Genomic DNA, 18,757 nt, shown 5'->3' on the forward strand with positions numbered 1-18,757 from the left:
GAATTAAACAGACCATAGCTGGATTAACAGGAGAAAAGGTTTATTTTGTGTGCACATGGGAGCCAACAAAGGAGGTAATTGTCTCATTGAATGGTTAAAGACTTGCACAGCTAACTTACTAGGAGAAAGGAAGCGGTTGAGAAAAAGTATCTTAGGCAAAGAACACAGTATTTTTAGGACAAATGGGAGTTAAGAAGTTTGTGGTGACATTTGTCTACACAGGCATGAGTGGTCTTGCTGTCTTCCTTAGAATCATAAACTCCCCTGGAGACAGGATTTGGAGTAAGTTTCATTTGTGTTTTCTCTTCTGGGCGTAGACCTACCCTGGAGAGAAACTTATTGCAACCTAATTTCCCAGAAGTTGCTGTTTTCAATCAGAAAAGGAAAGCTCTGAGAAGGTTATTTCCCCCCTTTTCTTTTTTTTTGCATCTGTTGAATCTCAATCTTCAGCTTAAAAATAATCTTTATGCCAAAGTGGCATGTTTTGGGGTGGTGTGTTCTGAATCCCTTCATCTGGAAGGCACAGTGTTTCCCCCATATTCATTGTTTTCAGGGTCTTACTCTCAGTATAAGAGCCACACCTTTGTTCCGAGTTCCATGACTGGATTAGAATGTGATGGAGACCAGTCAGAAACTCAGAGAGAACCATAAGAGAGTAGACAATCTGGTACGATGTTGCTTCATGATTTGGGGGGATGACCTTTTTTTAGGAATTATTGATGCTCTGAAAAGCGAAGTTCCTTGATTCACTTCCAAAGGTCTGGGGTCTGGGACGTCTGTAGAAAACCTGTTAGCAGTTCTCCAGTGAACCCTCCATGGGAAACAGGACTTGACTTTTAAAGCTGGCTCTACTCCAGAGGACTTCACCCTCAGGACTTTGTTTTTTTTCTTTCGCAAAAGAACCTGTTCTTGCGGATGTGGAGGAACCTGGCTGGGAGCAGGAACCGGCTTTGCCAGCCCCGGGCCTGTGCCAGAGCCCAGGGAGCAAGGTTGGCTGGCGGCCGGCTGTGTCCACGGCCATATCTATATCCACGACCATGGGCAGGAAGGGGCTGCTGTCCTCCCACTGGGGCAGGAGAGCTCCTGCCTGGCTCTGCTGGATGTGAGAAAGATCGTGGGCGGGAACCAGGGGTGGAGGCCAGGTGGAAGGGCAGCCGTGGCCCTGAGGCGGGGCGTTGTCCGTCTGCCTGGCCCTTGGGCTGGCTGATGATTAACTGAGAGTCTGCTGCTCTGGGCCCGAGGCGGGAGGCCACCTCTGTTTGTACAGCTCTGCCTGTGACGTGAGCCACTTCCTGGTAACAGCTGAGCACCATCCAGATTCTCCAGTGGCCGACAGATTTGTTCCTGCGTTTGTGTGGGGAGAGCTCGGAGGCAGGAAAGAGAGGACTGAGAACCTTTGCCGAAGGCCCGAGGGGCAGATACACCTGCCACAGGTGAGACACCCCCATGGGCCTGGTGTGTGGCCAGTGGATTCCCTGCAGGTACTGGCTTCCTCCCGGGGAGCTGTTGCTTAGCTCCTGGAGGCCCGCTTGCTGGTCTTGGGGGAAAGAGCAATCTGAGGCATATCTGTTTCCCAAATTCCACAGAGTTAAAATGAAAACACCAGGATGCCCTGTGAGTGTAGGAATTTGAGACAGTTTCTCAATTCTAGATTCACTGGGAGCTGTTCTTGGGATGCGCTGAAAGCTGAGACTCGGCTGGAAAATTCCTGGCATGCCTGTTATTCATTGGACAGACTTTAAATGCCGTTTATTGGAGAAGGAAATGGCAACCCACTCCAGAATTCTTGCCTGGAGAATCCCAGGGACGTGGAGCCTGGTGGGCTGCCGTCTGTGGGGTCGCACAGAGTCGGACACGACTAAAGTGACTTAGCAGCAGCAGCAGCAGCAGCATTCTTCCTCAAGGCTTCCCCAGTGGCTCAGCAGTAAAGAATTCTTCTGCAATGCAGGAGATGCAGGAGACTCAGGTTTGATCCCTGGGTTGGGAAGATCCCCTGGAGGAGGAAATGGCAATCCACCCCATATTCTTGCCTGGAGAATACCACGAAGAGAAGAACCCGGCGGGCTACAGTCCATGGGGTCGCAGAGAGTTGGACACGGTTGAGTGACTGAGCACACACACATATCTTTCCCCAATGAGAGGTTTGATGGAAGGGAAATTGCTCTAAATCTCTGAAAGTTCTAAGACTCCCCACATCTGGCTGGCAGAGTCAATGCCCCTCTGAATGTGGGGGCACCCTGAGCTGGGTATTGGGTGGAGGAGGTGCCCTGGTGCCTTTGTACGTGCATGTAGAGGTTTGCAGAGAGCCCCTTGTGTGTGTTTAAATTCTCACTGTCTTCCTTGTTTCGGGGTTTAGAATTTATGTTGATGCCTAAAGACAGGATGCCTGTAGCCCCTGAATTTTGTGATATCAGGCCGTTTCCAAGAACCCAGCCATAAGGGTGTGTGTGTGTGTTATGGGTAAATAAACCAGATGATCGAATTCAACAATTTCCTCCCTGAGCTGACAAGCTTGCTGGGTGCAGACGGGTCTGCTCAGTGTTTCTGCCTAGTCTGGGTGGTAATTAGTGGTTGGCATTTAAATCCTGTCCTGATGCAATTTAACAATATTTAAGACTTTTAGCATTGCAATTCTTCAACTAAAAGGAGGTAACTGCAAGTCTTCTGTAATAAAATGAATGAGAAGGGAAATCTCAAGCTACTCCACCAAGATATGAACTTGCAAATTACCTGGCAGAGATTTCCTTTAATTAAAGGGACTTGTCTGAGCTCAATTACAACTTGAAATCAACCTGATGACAGTTTCTCCCTATACACACCCTTCAAATAGGGTCTGCTCACAAGTCCACGTCTGGGTTCCTGTAGCACTTGGGGTGTTCCTATACCCTGTCCTGGGGGCTGCTGCTGAGCTTTTAGGTATGGATTCATTCTGTCACACAGAGAATAAGTGAATTGTCACCTGGTCCTAGTTAGCAGCCCGAGTGACCCTGACCATCAATGACTAGAGATACTTCATGGTGGACCTTAAGCTCTTGCTGCAGTTTCAATGATGCTGGGTCCACACTTCACATTTATTGCTTTTGGTAAAATGTGTGACTTTTATAACTCAATTTCTCCTCCATCCTCTGCTCTGGCCTAGATTCTAGGGGACTTGCTGAGCAACTGACTTGTCCACTTGTGTTCATCGAACTTGAAAAATTAGTAAATGATTTATTTGGTGCTTGGTAATTTGAGATCTTGGATCAACCTGGGAAGCCCATGATTTTGGTTTGTGTTCAGCTGCTGGACAGCTTGGTGAAAGTGAAAGTGTTAGCTGTTTGGTCATGTCCGACTCTGTGACCACCAGGGACTGTAAGCCTGCCAGGCTCCTCTGTCCATGGAATTCTCCAGGCAAGAACACTGGAGTGGGTAGCCATGCCCTTCTCCAGGGAAGCTTGGAATCGAAGCATATTTGTAGGGATTTGCTGAGTCTGCTTTCGATGATGGAAGAGGCTGAGGTGGGACGCTCCTGCTGCACAGGTACGTGACCCCTTACATGACACAACTGCACACGAGCGGACATGGTTTCCTACACAGGGTGAAATTTACTTTCCAAAGCCATCAGAAAACAGAGGTGGAAATCCCACGTTCCTTCTTGTGATCTCGTGAGCAACCAGTGACATGCTGCCATGTAAAGAGGGAGTCACGGGCCCGGGGGTCTTTAGTCCTTCCCACCCCAACTCTGTTTGATTCAGCACCTTGTATGTGGTGCCTTTTGCAGGTGGAGGTGATGAGGTTATTACCTGTGTCTATTTCAGTTCTCGTATTTCTGCTTGTGGGTTGTTGTGGGGCCTGCCTCCTATGTCCTGTAAGAGAAGACAGGATGGAGCCCAGGGTGGGTGGGTCAGCTCATCACAGAACCCTGTGCAGGGTCTCTGATGGAACCCATTGCCCCTTAGTTTGGGGGGGATGGGTTGTATCCCCCAAGTAGAGGTTTGAAATCTGTGTGGATGCCAAAGCCAGAGTGAAAACTCCTGGCAGGTCGGGTCACTGTGCTAAGGATGGATGAAATAAAGAGCCCCTTTCCTGGGGCTGGGGAGCCGGTGTGCCGGTGTTTCTAGAGACAGTTCAGAATACATTCAGTGGGTGACTTAAGTGCTCCAAGCAGTGCTGGTGACAGTCCTGGACAGGCCTGGCCCAGGGAGAAGGAAAAAAGAAAACTAACCATGAGGGGATAGGGAGTGAGCAAGAGGGTTATCACAGAAAAAAGGATGGGCCAAGATGTATGCATGACAAGATCGCCCCGTGCTGCAAGGGGCCAGCAAGGCCTCACTTGGTCTATGCTGACCGCTCCCCTTCCACTCATCTTCGCTCCCTGCCCAGGCCCCAGAGTCTCTCTGTGGTTCTGCAAATGAACACGGAGGCACAGTCCCACCCCAGGGCCTTTGCACCTGCTGTTCAGCCTGGGAGGCCCTTCTGCACTTACCCACCTGCCTGTCACCTCACCGCCTTCCCCACTCATGGATACCTTCTTGGGAGCCTTTCTCCTATCTCTCCTTTGAATCATCAGCCAGCACATCCCACACACCCCCTCACACACACTCCTATCTACTGTTTGTCTTCATACCTCTTACCACCTTCTGAGAAGCTTATGATCTAGGTGTTCATTTCGCTATTTTCCTTCTGATAATGCAAACTTGTGGGTAGGATGGCTTTTTCTCAGTGAGTAAAGCACCACGATGGAAGGGAATAACCGTAAACCCACACTCAGCCCTCCCAGTCAGTGGTTCCCTGGTCGTAGGAGAATATAGCAGGTGTTTCCATGATTTCTGCATGGGCTTGGGAGCAAGAGCACTTAATACAGTGATTCTCAGATGTGAGTATGTACCAGAATTGGTCCCATGCTTAACTTTGGGCAGAATTCTTCCTGCTCACCCCCTAGACCTTATCCAGTAGGTCCAGGGTAGGCCTGAGAATCAGCTTTTCTAGAAAGTTCCTTGGTGGCTCAACAGTACAGAATCCACCTGCAATGCAGGAGACTCCCTGCGAGGCAGGAGATGTGGGTTTGATTCCTGGGTTGGGAAGATCCCCTGGAGAAGGAAATGGCAACCCACTCCAGTATTCTTGCCTGGGAAATCCCATGGACAGAGGAGCCTGGCGGGTTACAGCCCATGGGGTGATAAAATCTCAGACATGACTTAGTCACTAAACTAACCTAAACCACCAGGTAATCAAACCACTGACAAGTTCCTGGATGAGGCTGGTGCCACTGCTGGTCAGGCTGAGAAGTGCTGATTCATCTCTCCAGGGACACACGTGCCCTGGGAGGGTCCCGTGGGTCTTGGCAAGGAGACAGACTGTGACCTGCCTATTCTGCTTTCCCAGGTGAGGAGGAACATGCGAGATGGCGGGAGCTGCCGAGAGAGGCGTCCTGGCTGTGCTGGTGGTCCTGGCTGGGCTGGCAGGTAGGGACCACGGAGCTTGGTGGGATGTTCTGGGGCATCCTCCTGGAGTGGGTGGAAGGCACCTGGAGGAGGCCACTGGGGAGCGTGGCTGCCCGAAGATTCTTTGTCAAGCTTTTCCCACTGGGTCCCCTCCCTACCTCCACTTCCTCCTGCCTGGGCCTGTGTGTGCTTAGTTGTGTCTGAGTGTTTGTGACCCCACAGACTGTAGCCCACCAGGCTCCTCTGTCCATGGAATTCTCCAGGCAAGAATACTTTGCAGGCAGATTCTTTACCACTCAGTGGGGTCCATTGCCTGCCACGTCAGCCCTACTCCAGAAGGGTCCTTCATGTGCATGTGAGCCCACAAATCCTCCACAGCGGGGTCCTCGCCTTGGGAGTCTTGCTGTGGTCCCTTCCCAAAGTCACTGCTCTTGTTAAAGCGTTCCATTCTCCTGCCTGAACTTTCCTCTGATTCTACCTGGTCTTCAAGGAAGACCTGACTCAGGCATCACCTCCTCTCTGAAGCCTTCCTGACCTTGCAGTTTTCAGGGCAATCATCCCAGTTCCCATTAATGACAGAGTAAGGGGCCTGTTCGGAGAAGGCAATGGCACCCCACTCCAGTACTCTTGCCTGGAAAATTCCATGGACAGAGGATCCTGGTGGGCTGCAGTCCATGGAGTCACTAAGCAGACATGACTGAGTGACTTCGCTTTCACTTTTCACTTTCATGCATTGGAGAAGGAAATGGCAACCCACTCCAGCGTTCTTGCCTGGAGAATCCCAGGGACAGGGGAGCCTGGTGGGCTGCTGTCTATGGGGCTGTACAGAGTTGGACACGACCGAAGCGACTTAGCAGCAGCAGCAGCAGCAGCAAGGGACCTGTTGCCCGTGAGACCTTCTGGTCCTCCCAACAGCTCCCTCTCAGCCTGGAACTTTCCCAGGGTGTCAGTCGGAGTGGACTCCAGGTGGCCCAGACTAGGGTCTCCCAGTCAGATTCTGCATTGCCGTAAATGGACAGTGCAGACCCCAGGATGCTTAAAGTGACCAGTTTGTACCCCAGCTTTCTTTTGACTATGTCTTGTGCTGATTTCATCTCTTCTGGTGTGTTCTTCTTGTTTTCCTAGCTAGTTCTGAACTCCTCAGGGTATTCTTACCACAGTGGTCTTAAGGTGCTGTATTGTAGAATGCAGAAAATTGTGCAAGTCGTAACGGTGCAGCTTGATGAAATTTTACCTACTGAGCACTTTTGTGTATCAACAAAGAGTTCAAGAACACTTCATAAATGTTTCCTTCAGTCTCTACCCCACCCCTTCCCTAGAGTGACTGTTATTCTGACATCTAGCAGTGTAGATATTTTGCTTGCTTTGTACCATACACACCTATGGGCTTCTCTGGTGGCTCAGGCTGTAAAGAATCTGCCTGAAATAAGGGAGACCCAGGTTCTATCCCTGGGTTGGGCAGACTCCCTGGAGGAGGAAATGGTTACCCAGTGCAGTATTCTTGCCTGGGGAATCCCAGGACAGAGGCACCTGGGGGGCTACAGAATCAGACATGACTGAGTGACTAATGTTTTGACTTTGATATACACCTATAAACTCTGTTTCAGAGGGCTAGATAATGTTGTTGCTGTGTTTTAAACTCTGTCCATGACAGCCCTGAAAACATAACTAAAACAGAAATAAAATAGTATGGGGACGATCAGAGTGTGTGAGGTTCAGTCAAGACTATTTAATAAATTTTGGTTTTGGGTGTGTTTACATCTTAAGACAAGGGAAGCTGGCTCTGGGGTGTTAACATGTATTTGGGGACAGAGATGTTTGGAAGCCCTCTGTCTTGTGCAGGGTGTTAAGCATTTTTTTAGGTGCTTGATGTGCATTTGTCTGTAGGCTGGATAGAAGGCATTTTCTCTGCTTGTGCAGAACTTAGGGACTCATGGGGTGCAGAGCTTAAGGACTCATGGGGTTAGCAAACCAGGCTCCACCATATTTCCAGGATATGGCTCCCACGTGACTTTCTCAGTCACAATGGCAAAAACCTCTTCCAAGGCTTAGCGGGAAACTGTTAAATTCCATATCTACAATTCTTCTGAGCCATTTACCCTGAAGTTTTGTTTTGAAGGCAGGATTGGCTTGGGTCGAGGCTTGGGTGTGGCTATTCCAAGAGGGGAGAAGTTGTTCAGTTGCTAAGTTGTGTCTGTTTGCGATCGCATGAACTACAGCATGCCAACCTCCTCTGTCCTCCACTGTCTCCCAGAGTTTAATTTATTCATGTCCATTGAATCAGTGATGCTATCTAACCATCTCATCCTCTGTAACCCCCTTCTCCTCTTGCCCTCAATCTTTCCCAGCATCAGGGTCTTTTCCAATGAGTTGGCTCTTCGCATCAGGTGGCCAAAGTATTGGAGCTTCAGCTTCAGCATCAGTCCTTCCAGTGAGAACAATGCGTTAATTCTAGAGCCCCACAGTAGGTGGGGATCCATTGCAAAATTCTGACCCGCTAGGAGGCTTGGAAAGTTTTGGGGAGAGACTCCTCCCTTTGTAGACTTAGCTTTGAGTAACTAAGGGCAACCTCCATGTGTACCCAGAGGGCTCCTGCCAGCCCTCTCCTTTCCACCTTACCCCCAGCATGGTGGATTGTACAGAACTCGACCATCCTGTTTCTTCACTTGGGGCTCTTATGTCCCATTTAGTTGCAGGCACAGGGATGGGCAAAACTGGGCAGAGTCCCTGCTAACCAAGAGCTTAGACATCAATTGATAGAAAAATCAATACGAAATCACCACCATGACAAGTGCTTCGCTGATTCAACATCCTGTTCTGGATAATTTGACTTGTGTAAGGTGGTCTGGGAAGGCTTCCTGAGGGGGAGACTACTTGGCTGGGAGCAGAGTTATAGATGAGACTGGCTCTCTAGGCAGTCTCTGCCTGTGCAAAGGGAGCCAGAAACAGCTGGTAAGTTTGATAGACGAAAGATGGTCTGGTGGTCAGGGGGTGGAGTTTGGGGAAAAATGAAATTTGGAGGTGAAACTAAGCAGGGTTTTAAGACATGATAATGTTAAGGATGATCTGGTGTTTATTCTAAAGGGTGGAAATATTTTCAACGAAGTCTGGGGTGGGGGTCGGGAAGGGTGCCTGATCACATTGGCGTGTTGAGCTCTGTCTGGCTGTCATGTGGAAAGCAGTCTTGGGTGACGGTGGTGACAATGATGCTGGCACCTCCTGCTGTGGTCAGCAGGACGTGGCGGGCGCTCAGATCCGTCTCCGGACCCCTTCCTCACTCCTCAGTTTCCTTCTGATGGCCCAACCCTCCTTATGGTTTTCTTTTTTTTGAAAGTCTTTTTGATGTGGACTGTTTTTAAAGTCTTTATTGAATTTGTTACAACATTGCCTCTGTTTTATGTTTTGGTTTTTTGGCTGGGAGGCATGTGGGATCCTAGGGGCTTCCCTGGTGGCTCAGGTGGTAAAGAATCTGCCTGCAGCGTGGGAGATGGGGGTTTGATCCCTGTGTTGGGAAGATCCCCTGGAGAAGGGAATGGCAACCCACTCTAGTATTCTTGCCTGGAGAATCCTATGGACAGAGGATCCTGGTGGGCTATAGTCCATGGGGCTGCCAAGGGTCGGACATGACTGAGCGACTAACATTCTTTCATGTGGGATCTTAGCTATCCAACCAGGGATCAAACCCATACTCCCTGCATTGGAGGGCAAAGTCTCAACCACTGGAACAATAGGCAAGCACCCCCGCTCCCCCCCCCCATGTGTTTTAACTTCCATTTTCACCTTTGGATCTGCCTCTCCAGGGCCCTTCCCTTCCACCCCCTCCACTTTACGTACCTTGCTCCATTCCGCTTTTTTTCTCTTTATTTATTTATCATCATTATTATTTTGTATTTGACTATGTCTTGGTTGTGTCATGTGGGATCAAGTTGACCAGGGATCGAACCTGAGCCTCTTGTATTGGGTGGATCCCTGCACTGGGTGGACCGCTGCGTTGGGTGGACCGTGTCTTAACCACTGGACTGCCAGGGAAATCCCTCCCTTCTGCTTTTAATTGTCTGCCTTTCTATTCATTTCCAAAGCTAAGTAACAGATGGGAGCAGGTTAGGGGTCTACAGGTAACAGGAGGGAAGCTGGAGAAGAGGTGAGTGGAAGGCTGGAGGGGTCGGTTTGGGCAGACCCGCTGTCCCCCCATGCTTGGGAGACACCGGCTGCTACCCTAGGGGGCTGAGAAGAAATCACTGTAGAAGAACGGTGCTCATGTTCAGGATCTATCCATGGAGGACTGGAAGGGGCCGGGCAGCTGGCCATGTGTTCCTGTGTGAGTGATTTTAGTTTTGCAGATGTTAGTGTGGTGGAAGTTCAAGCATGGGTTGGAAAAGAGTTTCCAGACACAGGGAATTTCAGAAGGGAGTGAGTTTATTAAGAACAAAGAGCAGAGATATTCTGGGTACTGTGAGTACAGTGAACCGACCTCCTGACAGACCAGGGAGAGTCAATAGTTTTTGTGGGTTAGCAGCCAATTTTTACAGCCTCAAGACAAAGAAAATTCCTGCTGGAAGGTTGGTGTTAGGTGAGTAGTAGGGCACTATAGGTGAGCATTGGGTGGGTATTTTTGCCTACCATGGGGTCAGGGAGCTGGCTGGTTATGATCAAGGGGGTTTGGGGCAATGGTTACAAAGGGGTTCAATCAGTTTTGGAGCTGACCTTGGTTCTGGCTCCACTTCTGTGGCCTTGGGGCAGGACTCCACAGTTAGGACACAGTGATTGGAAGGGGAACTTCTCAATCCTGAGGGGCAGCCAGTCATTTACATGGAGATGCTTGGTGGAGCGGGATCTGCAAAGCAGGAGGAGAGCAAGGGTCGGGGTGGGGGCAGGGTGGGAGCCCTGGATTTGGAGTTGAAGGCTGTACATGTGACAAGCATCAAAAAAGTGGGTCAACTCCTGCAGGGGAGGACACGGTGTTGGGTGACCCCCAGAGCTGGTCACTTCAGCGACCGAGGTGGGTGGGGACGCTGATGGTTCGTTCCCATGGCTCTGCCCGTGGTTTGGTCTTTTGCTCTACAAACTGAAAGAGCAAAGGGGAAGGTGAGGTTTTGCATTGAGACGGGGGCTGTTTGATGACAGTTTTCTCATGTTTGTCATGTGTGGGGCAGGTTACACACACCACAGCTGATAGGACGCAGGTGAGGGAGCAGTGAGAATTCAGGGCCTCACGTCGCCTAAGATAGAGCTTCTGAGTCACAGGGCAGAGCTAGAGAGGAGTTAGTTTGTGGTGGTAGCAAAGATCACTGGCAATGATGTCAGAGGGGCCTAGTGATTAGGGTTCAGCGCCGCCTGTTTAGCTTAAAGGCCAAGTTCAAATGGGAAGTCTCCGTTTGGCCCAGGTCCCTCCCTCGCTCTTGCTTCCCTGCACAGTAAGGTCTGGATCCTCATGCGTTCTTATTCCCACGTGCAATCCGCAGGGAATTTAAAGACTGTTTTCGAGTGAGCAGGGTTTTGGAGTGAATAACCCCCTGGTGCCGGGCAGTGATGGGACCAGGGTTTCAGACGCTTTGCTTAATCCTGTTGGAGTGGCCTGGACTGAGATGCTGGCAGGGCAAGCCTTCCCCTGAATGGGGAAGGATGCTGTTATCATAGTGTGGAGCATGACAGTGTGTCTAGTCTTTCTTTCCTCGCAGTGTAGATTTTGGCCCTTTCTTTTCTTTTGTGCTTCTTCCTAAGATGAAATTCAGGGCTCGTGGGAAGACCCAAGTTGGCACAGCGGTTGTGGTTTCCCTGGGGAATAATTTCTGATTTTCATTCCTCAGGATTTCCCCCCCCTTTTTTTTTTTTTAAATTCCATATCAGAGGGATCCTCAGATCAGAGAAATGTGCCCACAGGTAAGGGAGAAGACCCACTCTGAGCAGTTATTTAGGATCTTACTTTTTCTCTTTTTATCACGCCCAGAGGCAAAACAAAGAATAGTGATCATGTTTATCCCATCTGGGATTAGTCTAGTTGATTTTGACCTTCTTTTATTTCTGCCTCTTTGAAGCCTGGGGGCCCCCTCCTTGACTCTGCCTTGCAGGCATCTGGTTCCTTGTCTCCCATCCTTACCAATGGACCTGGCCCTGCGGTGGGCACATGCCCTGCAGTGCATCCTGGGTACTTCAGTGAGTGATGGGCAGGGAGGTTCCTCCCCAGAAATCTTTCATACAGTAATTAGATTCCTTTAGAATCTTCCTTACAACTTTACCTTGTAAGATTGGAAGGGGGGCACCTACAGTTCTAGAAGGTGATAGGAACATGTAGTCTTTACTGATGGTGGCAGGCACGGCTGAGAAGAAACCAAGGGTGTGGGCTGCCAGGGGGGTCTGTTTGCCACAGACTCTGAGTGAGATCAGAAAGGAAAGAGTGGGAAGAGGGAAACTTCAGAGTGCGAAGAACTGCGTTTATGTCCCAGCAACACCACTGTGCTCACAAGTCCCGAGATGTTGCTGGTCTTGATTTCTTCACTATTAAAACATAAGAGGGGTGCTTTCTTGGTGGTCCAGTGGTTGAGAGTCTGCCACGGGTTCAAGCCCTGGTACAGGAAGATCCCTTGTGCCTCGGAGCAACTAAGCCTGAGAGCCACATCTACTGAGTCCAAGTGCTTTAACTACCCATGTGCCTCGAGCCTGTGCTCTGCAGCAAGAGAAGCCACCGCAATGAGAAGCAAATGCACCGCAGTGAAGAGTAGTCCTGCTTGCAGCAGTGAAGACCCAGTGTATCCAAAAAAACAAAGAAAAAAAAAAAAAAACACTGGAGGTAAAAGGTGAGAAATCTCGAAGACTCTTGGTTGCTGTGCAAGTTCTACTTTGAATTATTACTGCATACATGGGAAAGTCTTTTCCTGGTGATAAGAAAAATCAACTAAATGACGGAAAGATTCTTGAGTTCTTCAGGAGCAGAACACACTCCATGTTGAGTGATTCTGCCGGTCCCCTCCCTGGGGAAGGCCAGTTAGGAGTTGTCATTTCAGTTAAAACCAGTGTCAGAATGCATCTGGTAAGGGAAAAGTACAATGTTGTGAAAAGTGTGAGCACTTTCCTCTATGATTTTCTTGATTTTCTTATATGTCACATAATAGTGTCTGCTTTCTGAATGCTTGAGTGTCATCATAAGGGCTTTGCATGGATTGTCTCACTTGGTTCTTAAAACTAATGGCTGGGGGGAGGAATAAGATGGCGGAGGAATAGGACGGTGAGACCACTCTCTCCTCCACAAATTCATCAAAAGAACATTTGAACGCGAGTAAAGTCCACAAAACAACTTCTGAATGCTGGCAGAGGACGTCAGGCACCCAGAAAAGCAGCCCATTGTCTTCGAAAGGAGGTAGGAAAAAACATAAAAGATAAAAAGCGAGACAAAAGAAGTAAGGACGGAGCTCCGTCCCGGGAAGGGAGGCTTTAAAAAGAGAGAAGTTTCCAAACACCAGGAAACATTCTCACTGGCGAATCTGTGGCGAGCCTTGGAAGCTCAGAGGGCCACATAACCCTCTTTTTTTTAAAGATTTTTTTAAAACCCACAGATTACCCGCCAAACGGTAACTCCTAGTGGAGAAGCAGCGCAGACGCCTGCATACGCCATTAGCAGCGGGGGCTGGGCAGGGAGGAGCCGGCTGAACTGCTTAGAGAGAGGACTGGGCTTGAATGCCGCGAGAACAATCTGAGAGATCTGGGGAGAGCAAAGCAGACTGTGGGATAGCTTCCCCACGAAAAGGCGGAAAGCTCTAACATATGACTCGGCCAGCCCCGCTCACAGAATAAAGGACTGAGCAGAGCGAGCCGGCTGCGGCTGGCCCATCCCCCATCCCCCGCCGAGACAGGCAGGGAGCGCAGCCAGAGCCGGAGCGGGCAACCGCGAACCCAGAAAGGCATCTGATACAAACTGCACACAGTCTTGTTGCTAATCAGGACTTCTTGGGTTCGGGCCGGTCGATATCCCCCTGAGAAGGTGCGCCGGTTGTACACCCAGAAAACTGAGTGGCGGGGACTGGGGCTCGCCAAACACCTGGTCCCCTGAGCTGCTCGGACCGGGGAAGGCACAAAACGCAGGCCCAACCAAGTCTGCGCCTTTGTGGAGTACCTGAGAACCTGAACTTGAGCCGCTCAGACCTGGGAAGTGCATACAACCCGGTGCCGGCCTCAGATCATTCCCGGCAGAGCAACCTAGAGCCTGTGCAGTATAGACTGGGACAGCATACGTGCTGTGAGCGGGGGCAAACCCAGTGTGGCCGAGACGCTGCGAGCACTCCCCACAGATGCCAGAGATATTCGACTGCAGCGTTCCTCCCTTCCCAGAACAGGACTGAACAACTGAGCCTTAAAAAGTGTCCACCCACCCCCTAGTATCAGGGCGGAAATTAGACACTGAAAAGACCAGCAGACAGAAGCTAAAACAGAGGGAACCACCTTGGAAATGACAGATAGAGACGTCTAGAGACTACTCCAAGAATAAGACCAAAAACCAGAGGCAAGAGGCTTAAGCCCGAATCCTGAGAACACCAGAGAAGTCCTGACTTCAGGGAACATTAATCGATAGGAGCTCATCAAACGTCTCCATACCTACACTAAACCCAAGGGTCAACAAATTCCAGAGCAAGATATACCACGCAAATTCTCCAGTAACACAGGAAACTAGCCCTGAGCTTCAATATACAGGCTGCCCAAAGTCACTCCAAACCCACTGACATCTCATAACTCATTACTGGACACTTCATTGCACTCCAGAGAGAAGAAATCCAGCTCCACCCACCAGAACACCGACACAGGCTTCCATAACCAGGGAACCTTGACAAGTCACCTGTTCAACCCCACACACAGCAAGGAAACTACATAATAAAGAGAAATCCACAAACGGCCAGAAGAGGGAAAGACCACCCCAAGCAAAGCATTATAAGCAAGATGAAGAAGCAGAGAAATACCCAGCAAGTAAAGGAACAAGATAAATGCCCACCAACACAAACAAAAGAGGAAGATATAGGGAATCTACATGAAAAAGAATTTCGAATTTTGGTGGTGAAAATGATTCAAAATCTTGAAAGCAAAATGGAGTTACAGATAAATAACCTGGAGAAAAGGATTGAGAAGATGGAAGAAAGGTTTAATAAGGACTTAGAGGAAATAAAAAAGAGTCAATATACAATGAATAATGCAATAGATGAGATCAGAAACACTCTGGAGGGAACAAACAGTAGAATAACAGAGGCAGAAGACAGGATAAGCGAGCTAGAAGATAGAATTGTAGAAATAAATGAAACAGAGAGGAAAAAAGAAAAACAAAGGAAATGAGAACAATATTAGAGACCTCTGGGACAATGTTAAACGCTCCAACATTCGAATCATAGGAATCCCAGAAGAAGAAGACAAAAAGAAAGACCATGAAAGAATACTTGAGGAGATAATAGTTGAAAACTTCCCTAAAATAGGGAAAGAAATAATCACCCAAGTCCAAGAAACCCAGAGGGTCCCCAACAGGATAAACCCAAGGCGAAATACTCCTAGACACATATTAATCAAATTAACAAAGATCAAACACAAAGAACAAATATTAAAAGCAGCAAGGGAAAAACAGCAAATAACATACAAGGGGATTCCCATAAGGATAACAGCTGATCTTTCAACAGAAACTCTTCAGGCCAGGAGGGAATGGCAAGACATACTTAAAGTGATGAAAGAAAATAACCTACAGCCCAGACTACTGTACCCAGCAAGGATCTCATTCAAATATGAAGGAGAAATCAAAAGCTTTACAGACAAGCAAAAGCTGAGAGAATTCAGCATTACCAAACCAGCTCTCCAACAAATGCTAAAGGATCTTTTCTAGACAGGAAACACAGAAAGGGTGTATAAACTCGAAACCCAAAGCAATAAAGAAAATGGCTACGGGATCGTACTTATCAATAATTACCTTAAACGTAAATGGGTTGAATGCCCCAACCAAAAGACAAAGGCTGGCTGAATGGATACAAAAACAAGACCCCCATATATGTTGTCTGCAAGAGACCCACCTCAAAACGAGGGACACATACAGACTGAAAGTGAAGGGCTGGAAAAAGATATTCCATGCAAATAGAGACCAAAAGAAAGCAGGAGTAGCAATACTCATATCAGATAAAATAGACTTTAAAACAAAGGCTGTGAAAAGAGACAAAGAAGGAAACTACATAATGATCAAAGGATCAATCCAAGATGAAGATATAACAATTATAACTATTTATGCACCCAACATAGGAGCACCGCAATATGTAAGACAATTACTAACAAGTATGAAAGGGGAAATAAACAATAATGCAATAATAGTGGGAGATTTTAATACCCCACTTACATCTATGGATAGATCAACTAAACAGAAAATTAACAAGGAAACACAATCTTTAAATGATACAATAGACCAGTTAGACCTAATTGATATCTATAGGACATTTCACCCCAAAACAATGAATTTCACCTTTTTCTCAAGTGCACATGGAACCTTTTCCAGGATAGATCACATCCTGGGCCATAAATCTAGCCTTGGTAAATTCAAAAAAGTTGAAATCATTCCATGCATCTTTTCTGACCACAATGCAGTAAGATTAGATCTCAATTATGGGAGAAAAACTATTAAACATGCCAACATATGGAGGCTGAACAACACGCTGCTGAACAACGAACAAATCATAGAAGAAATCAAAATATGCATAGAAATGAATGAAAATGAAAACACAACAACCCAAAACCTCTGGGACACTGTAAAAGCAGTGCTAAGGGGGAAGTTCATAGCAATACAGGCACACCTCAAGAAACAAGAAAAAAGTAAACTAAATAACCTAACTCTACATCTAAAGCAACTAGAAAAGGAAGAAATGAAGAACCCCAGGGTCAGTAGAAGGAAAGAAATTGTAAAAATTAGGGCAGAGATAAATGCAAAAGAAACAAAAGAGACTATAGCAAAAATCAACAAAGCCAAAAGCTGGTTCTTTGAGAAGGTAAATAAAATTGACAAACCACTAGCCAGACTTATCAAGAAACAAAGGGAGAAGAACCAAATCAATAAAATTAGAAATGAAAATGGAGAGATCACAACTGACAACACAGAAATACAAAGGATTATTAGAGAATACTATCAGGAATTATATGGCAATAAAATGAATAACCTGGAAGAAATGGACAAATTCCTAGAAAAATACAACTTTCCAAAACTGAACCAGGAAGAAATAGAAAATCTGAACAGACCCATCACAAGCACGGAAATTGAAACTGTAATCAAAAATCTCCCAGCAAACAAAAGCCCAGGTCCAGACGGCTTCACAGCTGAATTCTACCAAAAATTTAGAGAAGAGCTAACACCTATTCTACTCAAACTCTTCCAGAAAATTGCTGAGGAAGGGAAACTTCCAAACTCATTCTATGAGGCCACCATCACCCTAATCCCAAAACCTGGTAAAGACCCCACAAAAAAAGAAAACTACAGGCCAATATCACTGATGAACATAGATGCAAAAATCCTTAACAAAATTCTAGCAATCAGAATCCAACAGCATATTAAGAAGATCATACATCATGACCAAGTGGGCTTTATCCCAGGAATGCAAGGATTCTTCAATATCTGCAAATCAGTCAACGTAATACACCACATTAACAAACTGAAAAATAAAAATCATATGATTATCTCAATAGATGCAGAGAAAGCCTTCGACAAAATTCAACATCCATTTATGATAAAAACCCTCCAGAAAGTGGGAATAGAAGGGACATACCTCAACATAATAAAAGCTATATATGACAAACCCACAGCAAACATTATCCTCAATGGTGAAAAACTGAAAGCATTTCCCCTAAAATCAGGAACAAGACAAGGGTGCCCACTCTCACCACTACTATTCAACATAGTTCTGGAAGTTTTGGCTACAGCAATCAGAGCAGAAAAAGACATAAAAGGAATACAAATTGGAAAAGAAGAAGTAAAACTTTCACTGTTCGCTGATGACATGATCCTCTACACAGAAAACCCTAGAGACTCTACCAGAAAACTACTAGAGCTAATCAATGATTACAGTAACGTTGCAGGATATAAAATCAACACACAGAAATCCCTTGCATTCCTATACACTAATAATGAGAAAATAGAAAGAGAAATTAAGGAAACTATTCCATTCACTGTTGCAACGAAAAGAATTAAATACTTAGGAATATATCTACCTAAGGAAACAAAAGACTTGTACATAGAAAACTATAAAACACTACTGAAAGCAATCAAAGAGGACACTAATAGATGGAGAAATATACCATGTTCATGGATTGGAAGAATAAATATTGTAAAAATGAGTATACTACCCAAAGTAATTTATACATTCAATGCAATCCCTATCAAGCTACCAAAGATATTTTTCACAGAACTAGAACAAATAATCTCACAATTTGTATGGAAATACAAAAAACCTCGAATAGCCAAAGCAATCTTGAGGAAGAAAAATGGAACTGGGGGAATTAACCTGCCGGACTTCAGGCTCTACTACAAAGCCACAGTCATCAAGACAGTATGGTACTGGCATAAAGACAGAAATATAGATCAATGGAACAAAATAGAAAGCCCAGAGATAAATCCACGCATCTATGGACACCTCATCTTTGACAAAGGAGGCAAGAATATCAAATGGAGAAAAGACAGTCTCTTTAACAAGTGGTGCTGGGAAAACTGGTCAGCCACTTGTAAAAGAATGAAACTAGAACACTTCCTAACACCATACACCAAAATAAACTCAAAATGGATTAGAGAGCTAAATGTAAGACCAGAAACTATAAAACTCCTAGAGGAGAACGTAGGCAAAACACTCTCCAACATAAATCACAGCAGGATCCTCCATGACCCACCTCCCAGAATATTGGAAATAAAAGCAAAAATAAACAAATGGGACCTAATTAAAATCAAAAGCTTCTGCACAGCAAAGGAAACCATAAGTAAGGTGAAAAGACAGCCTTCAGAATGGGAGAAAATAATAGCAAATGAAGCAACTGATAAAGGATTAATCTCCAAATTATACAAGCAGCTCCTGCAGCTCAATTCCAGAAAAATAAATGACCCAATCAAAAAATGGGCCAAAGAACTAAACAGACATTTCTCCAAAGATGACATAAAGATGGCTAACAAACACATGAAAAAATGCTCAACATCCCTCATAATCAGAGAGATGCAAATCAAAACCACAATGAGATACCATTTCACACCAGTCAGAATGGCTGCTATCCAAAAGTCTACATGCAATAAATGCTGGCGAGGATGTGGAGAGAAAGGAACCCTCTTACACTGTTGGTGGGAATGCAAACTAGTA

The 18,757-nt window shown here is 46.6% G+C and overlaps 1 protein-coding gene across 4 annotated transcripts in view; it reads left to right on the plus strand.

The window, feature by feature from the left end:
• Positions 1–975: 975 nt before the first annotated feature.
• The window catches only part of IGSF5 (immunoglobulin superfamily member 5), a 62,505-nt gene continuing 44,723 nt past the window's right edge, over positions 976–18,757 (plus strand). For 2 of the 4 annotated variants that reach the window (XM_055414171.2, XM_055414160.2), the window contains exons 1-2: positions 983–1,433; positions 5,365–5,444. In XM_055414171.2, the coding sequence (XP_055270146.2) occupies positions 5,384–5,444 (61 nt within the window). In that variant the 5' untranslated portion in view covers positions 983–1,433; positions 5,365–5,383. Of the gene's footprint in view, positions 1,434–5,364; positions 5,445–18,757 lie in introns of all 4 variants that reach the window. The other 2 variants (XM_088840779.1, XM_088840778.1) reach the window with 2 other exon arrangements.

Source organism: Moschus berezovskii, chromosome 1 (assembly GCF_049115385.1).
Source record: "Moschus berezovskii isolate FMDL1 chromosome 1, NW_MosBer_1.0, whole genome shotgun sequence".
Lineage (NCBI taxonomy): Eukaryota > Metazoa > Chordata > Mammalia > Artiodactyla > Moschidae > Moschus > Moschus berezovskii.